The following is a 15,649-nucleotide window of genomic DNA, read 5'->3' on the forward strand; positions in this document are numbered from 1 at the left end:
AACAAACAACTCTCTGGAGATCTATGCCTCTTTGTAGCTTTCCCTGAAACTATGGGTCAAGACCCTGGGGTGGGAGTAGAGGGTTGTGAAAGGGTACCTAGGGAGTTGAGACATGTTGGGGGGAAAAAAGTGGGTGGAGGAGAATTACAAATGCAAGAAAGCATTTGCTAAGCGAGAAAATGATAAACCCCAACTGTGGCACATTAGAACCAACTGTAAGCTGGCACCTACACACATATAGGTGCAGCGCAGCAATCAGCACGTCACACAAGCGCTGGGAACACCATCAGAGTGGCACCTGGGTCCTCAATCTGCCGACATGGCAGCTGAAGCTCCTGCTTCTCTAGGTGCTGAGAGCCAGAGGCTTGCTAGGGAACAAAAGTGGGGACTCTCTCAAGGGGGTCAGACATGGATGTAGGGGCTCATGGGGAGGAGGCAGGGGCTCTTGTGTCCACATGGTGTCAGAAGGGCTCCCCCTCCCTTGAGGGAGGGAAGGGGTAATGGGACAGGTGGATGCCTGAGAGGAGGTTAGGAGGGTGAGGGGGGCATGCTCCATGGCCAGTGGCCAGTTTTTCTGCCCCTCAGAGGTGCCAGCCCTATTTATAAATTATTATAAAATTGGAACTAGATGGTCTAGAAATGTTTTTTCATGCTTTTAAATTTTCAACCCCTGAACCTCTCAGACCCCTGAGGGTCACGTTAACAGAGGTGAGCTCAAACGGGGTTGCAACATGAAGAATGTTGGGAACCACTTAAAGCTATTTCAATCTAAGGACCTAACACTGTAAACACTTGCAGATATGAATCCCATTTACTTCACTGGTGAAATCCTGAGCTATTGAAATTAAAAGGATTTTTGCTACTGACTCCGATAGGACCAGGATTTTAACCATGTGCATAAGTAAATGTTTGCTGGAGCTGGTGCATATGAATTTCTTACGAACTTGACTGTTTCAGTTATTGGATAAACTCAAATAAACCCAAGTATCTTGTGTTTGTGTGTGTATCGGGGGGGTGGGGGGTGGGGTGCTCTTTTTCCTGCCTCACTGAAACATTTTAGGGGTGAATTAAAGTGAGATTTGGTCTCACTGGATTACTAGTGTGCTGGAACAAGACCAGATCTTGAGTTAATTCAATGCATTTAAAAGTAGCTCTGGAACACAACGCGCACACACACAAATACATAACAAATCTCTAGAAAAATTTATTTGTACCAGATATAATATAAACAGCTATTTTAGCTAGAAAAGCCTTCGGGCAAGTTATGTTTGAAAAAAATTAAATCTACTCTGCATATAAGTAGAGAGCCTAAAATTCCATCCACATCCTTTTCAATCATGATCAAAATACAAATACAATCTATTGTCAATAGGTACGAACAAAAATATACAGAAAAGCTTTTATCTAGAGGGTCACAGAATATATGTTTCCCATTCTTGTAATGCTGTTTTTAAATGTAAATGGACATGAACATCTAGGTAGCATGCCTAGAAACAGGTTTAAAAAAAATGAAGTGTCCTTATCTTGTGTATTACTAAAAATGTTTTAGCTGATTAAAATGAAAAATGTTCACGGTAATGAATGCTTAAAAAAAAAATCTTGCACCACCGCCACCTTTATTTTTGTTGTAAAAGTAGCCAATGAATTAGAAACAAATGAGTTTTCAAATTAAACTTGCCAGCATTTTCATGGATTGAATATACAATTATGTGCAAAGCACCTCACACACAAATAGATTTTTTTGTAACAATAAATTGAAGTAAAATGTTTTCCCCAAATATACAATTTCAAAATAAAAATCACTCAGCCCTCTGCAAAATGTGAAGTTGTTTAAATTCAGATTTTATTTGTTAAATAACAAAAACATGAAAATCACAAAATTTAAAATATAATAATTTTAAAGATGAGAATCTTTACATTCACCTAAAGCCAAAGTAAACCACACTTCAGTATTTTAAGATTGCCTTAAAGTTGCCTTTTTTTAGTCTAAGGCCCCCTCTAGTGTTTGAAAAAATTATAATCCTGGCAAAGGAATAAACTTTGAGAAAGATGACTCAAAGAACTCTGAATGGGTCTTCCATTTTAGATAATAAAACATCCCATATTTGACTATATTTGCATATAATCATATCAGTGATACAGAATATGTAGCCATAGTTAAATATCTACAATTCTCCATGGATTTATAATGGTTACCTAAGCGTTCATTATTCCCATTGCCAGTGGAGGTTTTTTTTGCTGCTTTTTTTCTTTTAAACTACCATCTTTAAACCCATTAACATATTACAATAAACATTTTTTTAAACTGACAAGTTTACTAGGTATTACTTGTTTTTGTTATGAAATGTATTTATTGATAAATGACCATTCCTCATGAAAAAAAATGTTATGTTCACTTTTGCCCCCACAAAGTAAGTGTTTTAAAAAGTTTGTTTTCTTCCAAAAAAGTGACCTAAACAAACCATCCATTAAATAAATTACTGACCTGTGGTAGAATAAAGAAATACTGTCCTCTTTATCAACAATATATCAGAAGTAAACGCAGAACCAATACAAAATCTGTATTCCATGAAAGCAAAGCTCCAAAAGAAGAATATGGCACTTATATGGCCCGGGCACCATAAAAGTCCAGTGATTACTTTAAATAAAAAAAATAAAGTTTTCTGCATTGTCTTCATTCATGTTTGAAGTGAAACTGAATTGTTGGGGTTTGTTTTCAGTACTATGAGATTTGCATCAGTCACTAACATTTGTGCTAACAGACGATATATCAAAACCCCAGCATTCATTGATGGGAAAAGAGATTAAGTCTAAACTTTCAGCCCTGCCCATACTACAAATTTTAACTGCTGAAACAGAGTAAAGGGCTTATAATGCAGAATGGCCCTTACTCAACTCTGGCAGTCACAAAAACAAAAAAGCCACCACCCTATTCTTCGTGCTCTTCTCTTATGGCAATTAACAAATATAACATTTTATTTTTTTAACTTCTTTATATCTCAATTTCACACAAAAATTTAAAGCTGAAAGCCACAGATGGTTGAAAAAACTTTGTAACCACTGCCATTAGACTTTCATTCAGGAAAGCATCTCTGTTTACAAAAGCACTAATTGTAATTGTATTGGCATTAAGCACATACTTACATTTAAGATGTGCTTACATTCCATTGAACCAGTGTTTTCCTGAATAAGGATGGACTTAAGCACATGCCTAAGTGTTTTTCTGAATTAGGACCTTAACCTCCTCATGAGCAACTAATACCTGTAGTCCCTTTGCATGCAAAACTCCCATTGATAGCAAAGAGATTTCCATGCTAAGAATGGTTACAGGATCAGACGTGGAGTTACTTAATTTGTGCAGTTTCAGTTTGGTAAAATATTCCTCTGGTTTTATCTTCAGAAGTGTGTCATCTGCAACTGTTACATGTTTAAAAAAGGTGTTTTGCTAAAAGAATACTCAGCTACAGAATTGATGATTAAATTATTTTAACTGTGGTCACAGAAATAGTTTAAAAATTAAAAAACTAAACATATTTGCAAATGTAACAGGATATGACATTTGTAGAAGTGCAGCACTTGTTTTGCCTAAGAATTTACAAAACTCATATCACTGGGAATTACTGCACTCGCATTTTACTCATACAATTTTATTGAAAAACCTATTTTGAAAGAAATCCATAAAATAATTATGAAAAATACTGAAGAGAAGCTTAGAATAGATATTTTTAAAAATGCTATTATAAATAAATCCAGCCAGGGTAATGGGGAGAGGTAGAAGATATTTAAACAGAAAATACAAAAAATATGTAAGTATATTTACATATAAATATATTTGAACATAAAAAATTGTCAAAAAAAAAACACCTAATGCTCTGATCCTGCATAAACATACACACCTGTTTAACTTCACGTCCTGTGAACATTTACATTGACTTCAAAAGGTCTACTAAGTGTGTAAAATATATCATGTGTCTAAACCTCTTCAGAATCAGGGCCTTAGTTTGTAAAATTAAACATCCTATTATGCTAAAACGTAAGATATCTGACTTAAATTTACAAAAATATTTTCCAAATATACTATTTACTGCTGCTTCTTTTTGCGAGCGCCTCTCTGATTTGGCGATCCAATTCACTTACTATATGGTCTTCATGGTTATACACACCTGTTCTCAACAATGTATCTCTCTCTTCTATCAGGCGAGTGAGATAATCATCCAAGCTTTCATTTAATTGTCTAGTATGAACACTACCCGCTTGCTCAACTGAAATATCTCTGGAATCTTGTGATTGTTTTTTGTCTTCTTGTTGCTTTAGCCTGACAATAAAAAAAGCACATCATACAAGTAGAGGACACATGGAAATTCTGTCTTGTATTAATGTTCTAAATGGATTTTTACTGAAATTTCTTACTGAAGTAGTGGAAATCAAGGAATTTTTTTTTTTTTTTAAGTAACACAAACTAACCCTTGGCTTGATTAAATTTAAAGGAAGCCTTTTGAATCTAAGAATATCTTAGATCACTTGTGTACATATTACCATGATTTCATCAAGGTTTTTGTATAGATAATACAGTTTAAAAACCCACATAAGTGACCAAGCTCAGGTTTCAAAATTACTGGAAGCATAATAATAATGGAGGATAACATTAGATATACTTAAAATATAAAGATGTGGGCCAAGAGGAGAGTTGAAAGAATCACCATTAGTGTAGCTTTTTATGAAGCAGTCCTGCTTAGAGTTGAGAGTAAAAAAGACTTGCTGCAGTATAAGCACAATCATGACAAAAACTGGTGATAGTGGCCTTTGGCATAGATTTTCTATAATACAAGACTGTTACATTTTATAAATGAGCGATTTTTTACCTCAGGGACACTAAACTGTGTTCTTTTACTGGATTGACAACCAATTAAAATTTGATTCAACTGAAACTTCCCCTATTTTGAGGCAGAGGGAAAAATCCTACAAATGCTATAATACCTGTTCAGTTCATTTCTGATATCCTCCAGCTCTTTTCGCTCTGTTTTCCCCACTTCTTTCTCCTCTGCTGCCAAATAGCGCAGTCTCATGTGCTCCAGCTCTTGTTGCTGCTTTTTAAGGCGGGCCATAGCATTCTCTTGCTCACGCTAAGGGGAAAAAATAATTTGACATTAAATATTACTGATTAAAAGTGCTAATTGTAACAAAGCTTACAGTGTTTCAGAATCCACAAGTAATAATATAGAAACAGTAACTAAGTAGCACAATGAGTCAATACAAAATATTTAGTGTATATATGAGATTAATTCTGATGTCAGTCACTGATGAAATAAGATTGAGGCAAAAGACTGCCTCAGTGAAGATCACACTAACCATTTGTCCAGAACAGACTGCAACCAAATCGGAGGCCAAAAGTACTAGCTCAAATAGTAGTAGAATATCCAAGGGGTATATTTTAGAGCTGATGTGCACGGGTCTGAAGTTTTTGCTTAAACTGAAAAACACAGACTACAGTCTTGAATACTGCTCAAGTAACTACAATAACAGGGGTTATATAAATACCTAGAAAGATAATTATAAGCACAAAAATTCAATACAGTGAGAAGTAAAATTTGAAAACTCTAAGTAGTTGTATGCGACTCTCTCTCCCTACTAGCTCTGCTATTCATAGCACCACAAAGTTTTGTTTGGCAGAGGTAATTTTATAGTGTGAAAAGATCTACTTTCTAAACTGGTGTCCAGTCTTAGGGCATGTCTACATGAACGTTTAGTTCGCTGCAAGCTGGGATGTGAATCTACCCCGCAACAGCCCATCATACACTGTCATTATGGACCCTGTTGATGCACAAACAGATAGTGTGCTTTAATCTACTCCCATTTCAAAGCGGGTAGATCAAACCACATGAATGAACTGGACAGTTAAGGTGCTGGAGGCTAGTGTGGGATAGATTCACATGCCAGTTTGCCGCAAATTAAAGGTGCATGCAGACAAGCACTTAGAAAGTCAGGCGTGAAAATCTAAAAATAGACCTAGATTTCTTCTTACATTTATTTAATTTTCAAACCCTGAATAAAAGCCCAGATGGTCCAAAACAGAACAAAAATTAAACCTATACACAGTTTGTAAAAACTTGATTCAATTCCTAAATGCATTTTTCAAATTCCCATAATGTAAAACATAGTGACTTGCCGAGCATCAAAGATTACATTTTATAGCAGAACCAGGGACAAAACCCAGTTCTTTTTGGTGATATTCAATTGCCTTAACAAGGACTATCCTTTCTTTTCCTGTTGTCTTCTGACTAATGCTCTACATAACCCTGCTTCATTCACTGCACATAGTCCATTCCGTGCACTGAAAGAGGCAGGGGTCCTGTAGGAAAAAACAGCATATGATCAGGTCATTAAATACTACATGTCATACTGCATGGTCCCCCTTAATTCTGGAATATCTTAACTTGTGCTTGCTTGACTTTGCAACATTTTACGTTTTTTTGCATCCGTTTTACTCTCCACTGTCTGACTTCATTAATAAAATCTATTTGCGCAGTATATGTAATTCACCAGTCCTGGCACCACTAGCAAACAGAAAAGAAGAGAAGAATTAGGAAAGGACAGGAACCTGTAGGAGCCAGCCACTGAAGAGAGTGTCCAACAAGGAAAGAACAGATTTTATAATGATTAGTAAATGAAGGAAGCAGCTACCGCAAATTTCCTCATGAAAGGGCTATGGCTTTCTTCCCATGAGCCAGCCGCTGACTTACAGGCTAGATGAATGTGAGCTTACTAAAGCAGAAGTAGTTTCCCTATTGACTTTCAGACTGGAGCAAAGGACAGTAAGTCTATTTTACTATATGGGCTTTGGACACAGTGAAAAATCCTGCCCCTACTGAAGTCAATGGGGCATTTATTAAATTCAATGGGGCAAAGACATCAGCCTATGGCCTTTTTTAAAATATCACACTACGAAACAGAGCACACGATCTGTAGAAGGGTACAGTACTTATAAGTCTCAGCATCCACATAATAAAGGCAAACTTCAGTAGAACAGAATAGGCAAAAAGGAGGAAGAGTAACGTCCTAATTAATGTGAAAGGCTCAGTTCAGTTGGGACAAAACTTCCAGAGTTGTTCAAAATCCTACTTTTGTCCAGAAGAACTGAAGGAAAGGTTCTCCTTAATGGTTAACGCTCCAAACTCATTTAATCTGCAGAAAGAGGTAAATGCATAAGAAAAAGTTACTTCAGTGGTAAGAACAAACAATGAGCATATCATCATGGGCTCAAATGGAGACTGGTACAAAGTCAGAAAGACCAGATTAAATTTGCATCTACGTAAGAAGGCAAAAGGCCAGTCTGATCATCTTGATTGCATAGAAGTTTAGAAATACAGAGAGGAGGATCCAGTGTTTCTCCATATATCCTCAAACTCCTGGTGCTCCCACTTGAACCTGCAAGCAGCTTAGCTTTTGTGAAAAGAAGAGATAAAGAGAAAATAAAGTCAGTCTCCAATTAAGGCAGCGTTAAGATTAATACTCAAAGGAGGAAATAAGGCTGCATACAGAGACAGTGTTAAACCTTGGTTGTACAGTTTTGATTGGATTTCAGGAGATTATCCACCATCTGAATAGAATAAATCCAGAAGTTTCAGCCTCTCAGTCTCTAGAGTCTAGGGAAGTTCAAATAGCTGACCAGGTAGTCTTTCAGAAGACCCTCAACAACAGGAAATCTGAAGAGGTTTGATAGACAACTCCTTGAAACAGGTGTCTGGAATGCCCAACCACCTGATTTTCCTGTTGACACTACCTTAACAATGATAAAAGAGGTATAGAAGAACCTCACTTGACCATGGCAGTGAGAAGATTTGAGCTGCTAAACTATCTTTACTCAGTGTCTGGGAACAGGACTATTTTTGAGACTGCAGGGTACAGCCGTGTCTACCTTTGGAGTCTCCTCGAAGGCCAAGATCCTGGAGAGAACCTGTTGGTTTAAATCCTATTCCTTTGGCTTGAGAACTAGCCCAGATGTTGAAAGTTTCTTGTATACAGGAGATGACATTATGATGTTCTTTCAGCCCAGATCAGAATTCTGAACATCTCTGAAGAAGAAAAGAGCTCTAAGGGCCTCTCTCTTCTCTTTCAACCTGTATCGCAATGCAAGTTGCCCCGTTGTTCTGTTCCAAAGGATTGTTATGGATTCTGGGGAAGAAGTAAATTTCTATAAGAAATATGCTATGGTCCTCAGGTCCAGCTATCTGATGCTTCAACTAAACTCCTTCTTTACTGCTGCTCCTGTCACATAAAAGGAACTCAGGTGGGTACTCCAGCCCCTCAATCTTGTTTCTCTCAAGATTCAGATTGTGCATGATTCTGGGGGAAACTTCACTTGAAGTAGATTATTGGGAAAAGTCCACCATCTCAGTAAACAAACAAGCTGGAAAGGTGGTATATAGAGTTAAGGTCTCTTCTTGGTAGTCCCCTCACAAGAGCAAAAAGGTCTGAAGGAGTTAGGAGTGAAGCCTGTCCATGCACAATATTATCTGTATTACCACAGAATATCATGAGGCACGGACGGTGAAGAAAGCATCAGATGGCTGTGAATGGAGTGAACAGAAGTATTCTGATTGTGTCCTTCAGTTTATGGAATGTGTCACTGAGGAGAATCACCTGCTTGAGGAGAGAACAAGATCTGGCATTTAGGTGGTCCAGGCTCCTCAAAAGGCAAGTATGAGCTTTTGCTGAGGTTCAGCATAAAGCTACGGTTTTGGAGAATTGAAAGAATCATGTTGGGGCCCTAGGAAGCACCCTGAAAAGAAGAAACATTATACAGAGATTATCTAAATAATGCAATACACTGATATCTTACCATTTAAGGCTGGTGAATACAATGACCAGGAGTTTCAGTGTCTTTGGAACAAAGACAGGATAAAAGGCAAGACAACATGCTAGCAGTATCATTTTGACAGCAAACAAAGAAAACTCAAGTGAGCTAGAAAGTGAAAGTACACATTTTTGATGTTGATGAACCAGAGACATCTTTGGCTGGGTGGAGACAAACTAGGGACAGGCTAGAAACCTCAAGATTCTTTTTTAGTCGAAAGTCTGGAGGTCCTCTTTTATGCTGGAATGCGCTAACAGCCCTCATGTCTAGAAGTTTCTTGATACAGAAAATCATTACTGCCAGTTTATAAGGGCCACAAATGAGGGACAAACAGAACAGCAGTCACAAATGGGGTCTGTGGAGGCCACTGTGAGGGAGACCTTGTGGAGAAATAAGGCCTACATGACACTATCTTTGTCCTGCATTGGTCATTTCATACTGGCAGAGCAGGTTGCATCAGGCCTTCCAGCCTTGCAAGCAGGCTGAAGCAAAGCTTCACTGGAAGTGGAAGCAGGGCTGATATACATGTGGTGATTGTACAAAGCAATTTTCTCTGATTGGGCAGAGAACTGAGAGAGTGAGCTGCTACAATGTGGCTCTGAAGAGAGTTTAGTTTGAGTGTGCTGAAGTGTCTCCTGTCCATATAAACTGAGAATTGGTCTCCAAGAATCTTTTCTCCAATGACAGCTGTGGACAGTACTTCCCAGCAATGTCAAGATTAGTAAATTGGGTACAGTATAATTTCTGTGTAACACATTTCTGATCTAAGCAGATAAGCAAATTTTAACTAAACGTATTGCAATACAATCGTTCCGCTCAGTAGAAGACCAAGTCTGGTATATTTACTGCAAAGTCATTCTGTATTTCATTACTTTTGTGGGTTTATATTAGATACTTATCATAAAAACCATAAAAAATAAGCATCTTCATACCTTAAGAGGGTCAAACAAAACAATAATGTGAATTACCTGACTAGATGTGTGACTGGAAGATGTACTTACGTTTTTAGCATTGTCCTTTTCTCCTTTTTCAACACTACTTTATCACAAATATCTAAGACCAACTTCCCCTAAAAAAATCCATAAAAGTACATGGGAAGTGATCCCATAGACTACAATGACAATTTATGGTGCATAATATAATTATGTAGTTTAAAATGCAAACCCACATTCTAAACTACATAATATTATTTACCCAACATAGCTATTTTTAATCCTTTGCAGTCTGTCATAATCTGTATACTGAACATTATTATATGGAGATATACCTAACTCATAGAACTGGAAGGGACCTTGAAAGGTCATTGAGTCCAGTCCCCTGCCTTCACAGCAGGACCAAGTACCGTCCCTTATTTTTGCCCTAGATCCCTAAATGGCCCCCTCAAGGATTGAACTCACAACCCTGGGTTTAGCAGGCTGGTGCTCAAACCCCCTGAGCTATCCCTCTCCCCCAAAAAACATTCATAAACAAACGTGATTTATGTAACATTCTGAACAAACAAAGTAGCTCCCCATATAATCCTTCAATAAAGGAAAAAGATGTCAAAGAACATAGATTAATTGTTTGATATGATAGGAGAATTAGTATACAGTATGTGAAAATCATACTATGTATGATGCAATTCAAAGCTAAGACTTAGTATTAGATCAGATCAGAGGTCACAAAAATAATGGATCCTTTGTAAAACTCAGATTTTGGGGAGAGAGGGTGAAGGAAAGATTCTTTATCCATATTTGGTAATGAAAATTGCTGACCTTTATCAAAGGCTCTTTCAGATATCAAAACCACTTCTTCCAAATCACACTTTCCAATACCACATTATGCAGCAAGCTCCCTAATCATTGGTGCTAAAAGTAGTCTATTGTGTAGGCTCAATTTTAATGGAGTTTAGTGAAAAACATCTTCTGAAACCGGAAGATATTTAAATGATTCAGCATTCTCACCTTCATTTACAGTATCTATATTATGTACTATTCACACTTAATTGACAAAACAATATCAAAGTTAAATTTTTACAGTTTCTATAATGTTAAATATTTTCAGTATAAATCTTCTACATATTAATATGAAATAGGAAAAAAGGTCTCAATTTTACATTGCCGAAATCATGACACTTGAACTGCCGCTGCAAAAATGTATACTGCCACTGATACTTTGAGGTAACACACTACTGCAAAGATTAATCCAAATATTAAATATCCTCTACCAGGGCTGCTGAACAAATTATATAGTGGGGGTGCTGAAAGCCATTGTAAACTCTGTATATAATGGAAATCTGAAGCCAGGGGGCTTCCAGCACCCATAGTTCCAGCACCTATGTTCTCTACCAATTTATCTTAATTGGTAAAGCATGGTTAATACATTTAAAAAATGTATTTGATCTGAGCATTTCATTTGTAATACTCCTAACCTGAGGACAAATGGAAGAGTATTTTCAGGTCTGAAACTGCACTCATTGCTTACTGAGCTGTTGCTCTCCTCATGTGGCAAGATGTATGCTTTAGACAGATACTTTGCCTGGATGGGTAATTTTTATATTACATAATCAAATTTTGAAGTTTAAAATCTGAAGATTGTTACTGAGCACTGGAGCAGTCTAACTGGTTTCACTAAATGGTTGGAAAAAATGTGAAACATTCCTGAAACATATTTCCTCAGATGAATATCTGCTCCTCAGAGCAGAGAGCTACAGCTGCTGCAGGAACTGCAGAAAAGCCAGAGGAGCAGTAGTGTGGTAGGAGACAAAGGCTGATAGTGCCTCTGAACTGAAGGTACTCCTGGTCAGGTACGCCAGGCCACCAAATATCAACAGTCCCCAGTGCAACAGTGTGATAAGGTAACCTCAAAAAACCCAGATGCCCATGATGTCAGCAAACTACTTTTTTATGTTCACTGGTTATCTGGTCCAGCACTGTTCTATCACTCTCTTCACATCGACAGTCTCACTCTCCCTGCCTTTCATGCTGTTCTCTGTCCTTCCCTTCATTTTTCCTTCCTCTCCATCAATATTTATTTATTCCTTTTTCATGTTCCTATTCTCAGGTTAAACTCTGCACTCTTGGTATTCCTCCTTACCCTACCAATGACCCCATATCACCACCAAGAAACCTCCCACCCCCCCAAATATGTATAGTTAACAAGAGGTGTGCCAATTGTCTGCGATTATTTACGCCTAGTATATTCTTCCCCCCGCATCCTTCATTTCTTTGTGTGTCTTGAGATTGCAAGCTCTTTGGGGCAGGAATGATATCTTCTTAATATTTGCACAGTACCTTTCACAATGGGGCTCTAAATAATGATTTTGGGCCTTTGGTACTACAGTAATTTAAACATTAATTAAATAATCAGTAATAAAGAAAAATAATCAGATTGTAAAAGACTCCCTTCATGCCGCCAGGTGCTCTAGTTAAGAGGCTCTTCAATCAAAAGAGTACAATCTTTATTTTGCCATAGCTGCCTATAAATCCAAAGGGGAGATGTAAACATACATACACTAGACTAAACAATGGCTAAATAGCAGCCACTATTCACTCTCCCACTCACACATACCATGCAAGTCTGTGGGAAAAAAATTACGATTGAAGCTAAGGAACTCAAGTAAAGTTTTCTGAAAATAACCCAGAGCTGACATGTCAGTAGGAGGGCCTGGATGGTTTCAAGACACAGTTTTTAACCAAGACTTGGACCTCCAACTGTTTTTTTTTTTTTTTTAAAACAAAGATTTACATCCCATCTTTGGCTAAATTACTTATAAATTAATCAAATTAATTACTCTGAGTGGATAAGCAGGAGGCTGGACAAGATAGAGTCGATGTCAGCCAATAAGGTCTGTGTTGTTTTAAACAAATCCATCAGTTCTGCTTTGAACAAATCCATAGAGTACAAATATGGTAAAAGACTTACATTGTACAATAAAACCTCTTATCACAAAATGTACATAATTCTAATTTAAACATAAACATTGTTTTTGTTAATTTTCCAGATCAGAAAAGGGAGATTATCAGTCTTCAAAACTGACATAACACCGTTGTTAGTTACAGCTGCAATGGTAATATGTTGCATTATTTTTAAAGAATGATTTCTTGCATCACTCAAACATTTGTTAAATTTTACATCTCGAGCCTGCAAAGTCTTAAGCATGTGTGTAACTCAACACATGAATAGTTCCTCTGACCTTAATGGCTCTACTTCCATGAGTAAAATTATACATGCCTAAATCTTTGCAGGATCTGGGTCTTAGTTGGTAAATTTTAAAGGCCAAGATTTTAAAACTTTGAGTTATAGAGAAAAAAATGCAAATGTGCACATTTTTAAATTTTTGGTCTTATTTGAGAGTAAAACATTTTGTTAAACAGTACAAATAAAAACTTACAGTACATATCTTCACAGAAAAAAGGGAATGGGCATGAGGGAGAAAGATCTGGGTGTCCTAGTGATAGAGTCTGGATTTTCAGACTTATTTTTTTATAAACTTTACACACCATGATCAAATCCATTAAAATGTATAATTTTGTAGTTTTCACACTTAGAGATGAGCCCATGTCACCAACGTCAGGGTGTGCTTCAGGTCTTTCTCTACTTATAACTGGTATTATGTTTTATTATCCAAAAATTCCAGATAGAGAGAAATTAACAATTTCTTCCTTTTAATGTTCACACAAAATTTTCAAAGTTACGATTCACAAACTTCATTTTCTACAGAATATAAAGCCATCACAGCACTGTTCTAACATGACTAGTTCCCAAAGAAAAAGAAAATGCTATAATTAAGGAAACATTGACTTTTAAAATTGAAAATCAGAAGAAAAGAACATTTTGCTAAATACTCAGCTAGTTAATTTATGAAATAAAGAAGCATAATCGACTGTACTAGGTCACCTTTGAGTAATGGAAAGCTCTGTTTAAACAGTTCTTTGGCAATGGGCACAAAGCATTAGATCTCATTTCCAAGACTTACCAGCTGGGTTTTGTCATTAACATTTATTAACAATCTAAGATATGGCTTTCAACGTCTAATCCTCACTACACAAATGTTTTGTATAGTCCTCCAGAGGGCTTTGGTGTGACAAATTACTGGCACAGATTACAACCCTGTGGCTATTCACCCAAGGCAACACAAAATTAATATGGTACTAATCCAATTTAAACAAGAAATTGGATGAACTATTGCAATTACACAAATCATCTGAACTAAAGCTGATGTGGAATTCCTGAAGCAACTAAATTTGCAAATTTATATTCAGGCACAGTACATGGGTTCCTGATCAGTTTTGCTTTTTTAATTTTTAACTGAATTTAAAGTGCCAGATTGACTAAGTACAGCATTAACAATAGTAGCATAAGCCTTACCACATTATTTCCCACAAAAAAGCCTCCATCTAATTTTAAATGGACTACTTTCAGGGATAAAGTTTTAGGGGAGTATAATTTGGTCTTGCTGTCCACTCATTTAAATGGTTCAGATGTCTAACAAGGGTTTCTGTTGGTCCTGGATTGGAACTAATACTTTAAAGTTACCAAACTTATCAGCTAGTGATGGTTTTTGTCACTACCCATCTGGCATGACTTGAACCAGGGAACTAAAGGTGAAATGCATCTAACAGGAATCTAAAAAGCCTTTAAGGGAAAACAAACAAAAAGGCAGGACATTTTGGTGCTTCCTTTGGGAAAATCCAGTTTCTGGTGTGAAAAGATTAGAGAGGCGAATGATCACCCTTTTGTGCATAGGTATTTCAGAAATATTATGGGCCAAGTTCTGACACCTACAAAAATTAGATGAAAAGGAACAATCTGAGGATAGCACATAAAACTGAACCTTTGATTTTCTAGCGATCATCAAATATACATTGTGCTAATTTATTTGATTTTTCTGTAAGTTATAAATAAAGAGCATTGAGAATTTGGGTTCTCAAATTCATTGAGTTCATATTTCGGCACTGCTTATCCAAAGGTTTTGATGATGACCCTGCCTTAGGCTCCATATCCCTCCTTGATTAGCACACAAACGTCTCCTCTCCTCCCAACAAGACCATGTGATTCTCCCTGAAGCTTCAATTATCCATTAGATTGTGTTTTTTCTTCATGGGGGAAAGGAGAGATAGAGAAGTAGCAGCATCCTGCTTATCCAGAAACAGGGTTTCCTTTTGAGCACATATCCAGATAGCTCGCTCCTCCTCCCCAGTCCCGTAGACTTTCCTTTCCCATCCACAGACGTAATTTTCTAAGAGCAACTGGTTGGCCTATTCTTCAGTAATGTCTCCGCTAGATCCTGCTAAGTTACCCCTTTATGCACCAGAAATGCACCAGAGAGATCTTTAGTCTTGCAGGAAAGAGTGAATTAGCCCTGCATTCTTGCTTTTCCTCATAACTGGGTTAGAGCTCCTTTCATTCCACTGCAAATCTTACAGAAATACTGTGAAGGCAGTTTTTATGCTGCAACCTGGAGCACACACTTTAAAACCTTGAAATGGAAAAGCAGGGGAACATAATCCAAAGAGTTATTGGGTCCTGCTGAATCAGATTTGGATTCAGGGAGCTGAGGTGCTCACTTACCCGAATGCTTGAGTGAATTAGAAGCGCCTCTCCTTGAAAAGTAGCCCTTCCATAAAGCAAAAAAAAAGATGGGAAACAGGGGTGAAGATGGAGTATGAAAACATGAATTCCCTTGTCTGTCCCCTCAATCTTTAAATGTGTTAGGCTTTGTTTCAATCTACGGATTGGTAAAATTCTTGCTTTTCCTAGTGTGTTTGACCATACCGAACGGAAGTGCTTACAGAATCTTAAATTATTGCAAGC

The 15,649-nt window shown here is 37.2% G+C and overlaps 1 protein-coding gene across 3 annotated transcripts in view; it reads right to left on the reverse strand.

The window, feature by feature from the left end:
* Positions 1–784: 784 nt before the first annotated feature.
* The window catches only part of CEP120 (centrosomal protein 120), a 74,723-nt gene continuing 59,858 nt past the window's right edge, over positions 785–15,649 (reverse strand). For 2 of the 3 annotated variants that reach the window (XM_073344816.1, XM_073344815.1), the window contains 2 exons: positions 4,978–5,123; positions 785–4,315 (listed from right to left, as the gene is read on the reverse strand). In XM_073344816.1, the coding sequence (XP_073200917.1) occupies positions 4,078–4,315; positions 4,978–5,123 (384 nt within the window). In that variant the 3' untranslated portion in view covers positions 785–4,077. Of the gene's footprint in view, positions 4,316–4,977; positions 5,124–15,406; positions 15,453–15,649 lie in introns of those variants that run through there. The other variant, XM_073344817.1, reaches the window with a different exon arrangement.

Source organism: Lepidochelys kempii, chromosome 5, assembly GCF_965140265.1.
Source record: "Lepidochelys kempii isolate rLepKem1 chromosome 5, rLepKem1.hap2, whole genome shotgun sequence".
NCBI classification, from domain to species: Eukaryota; Metazoa; Chordata; order Testudines; family Cheloniidae; genus Lepidochelys; species Lepidochelys kempii.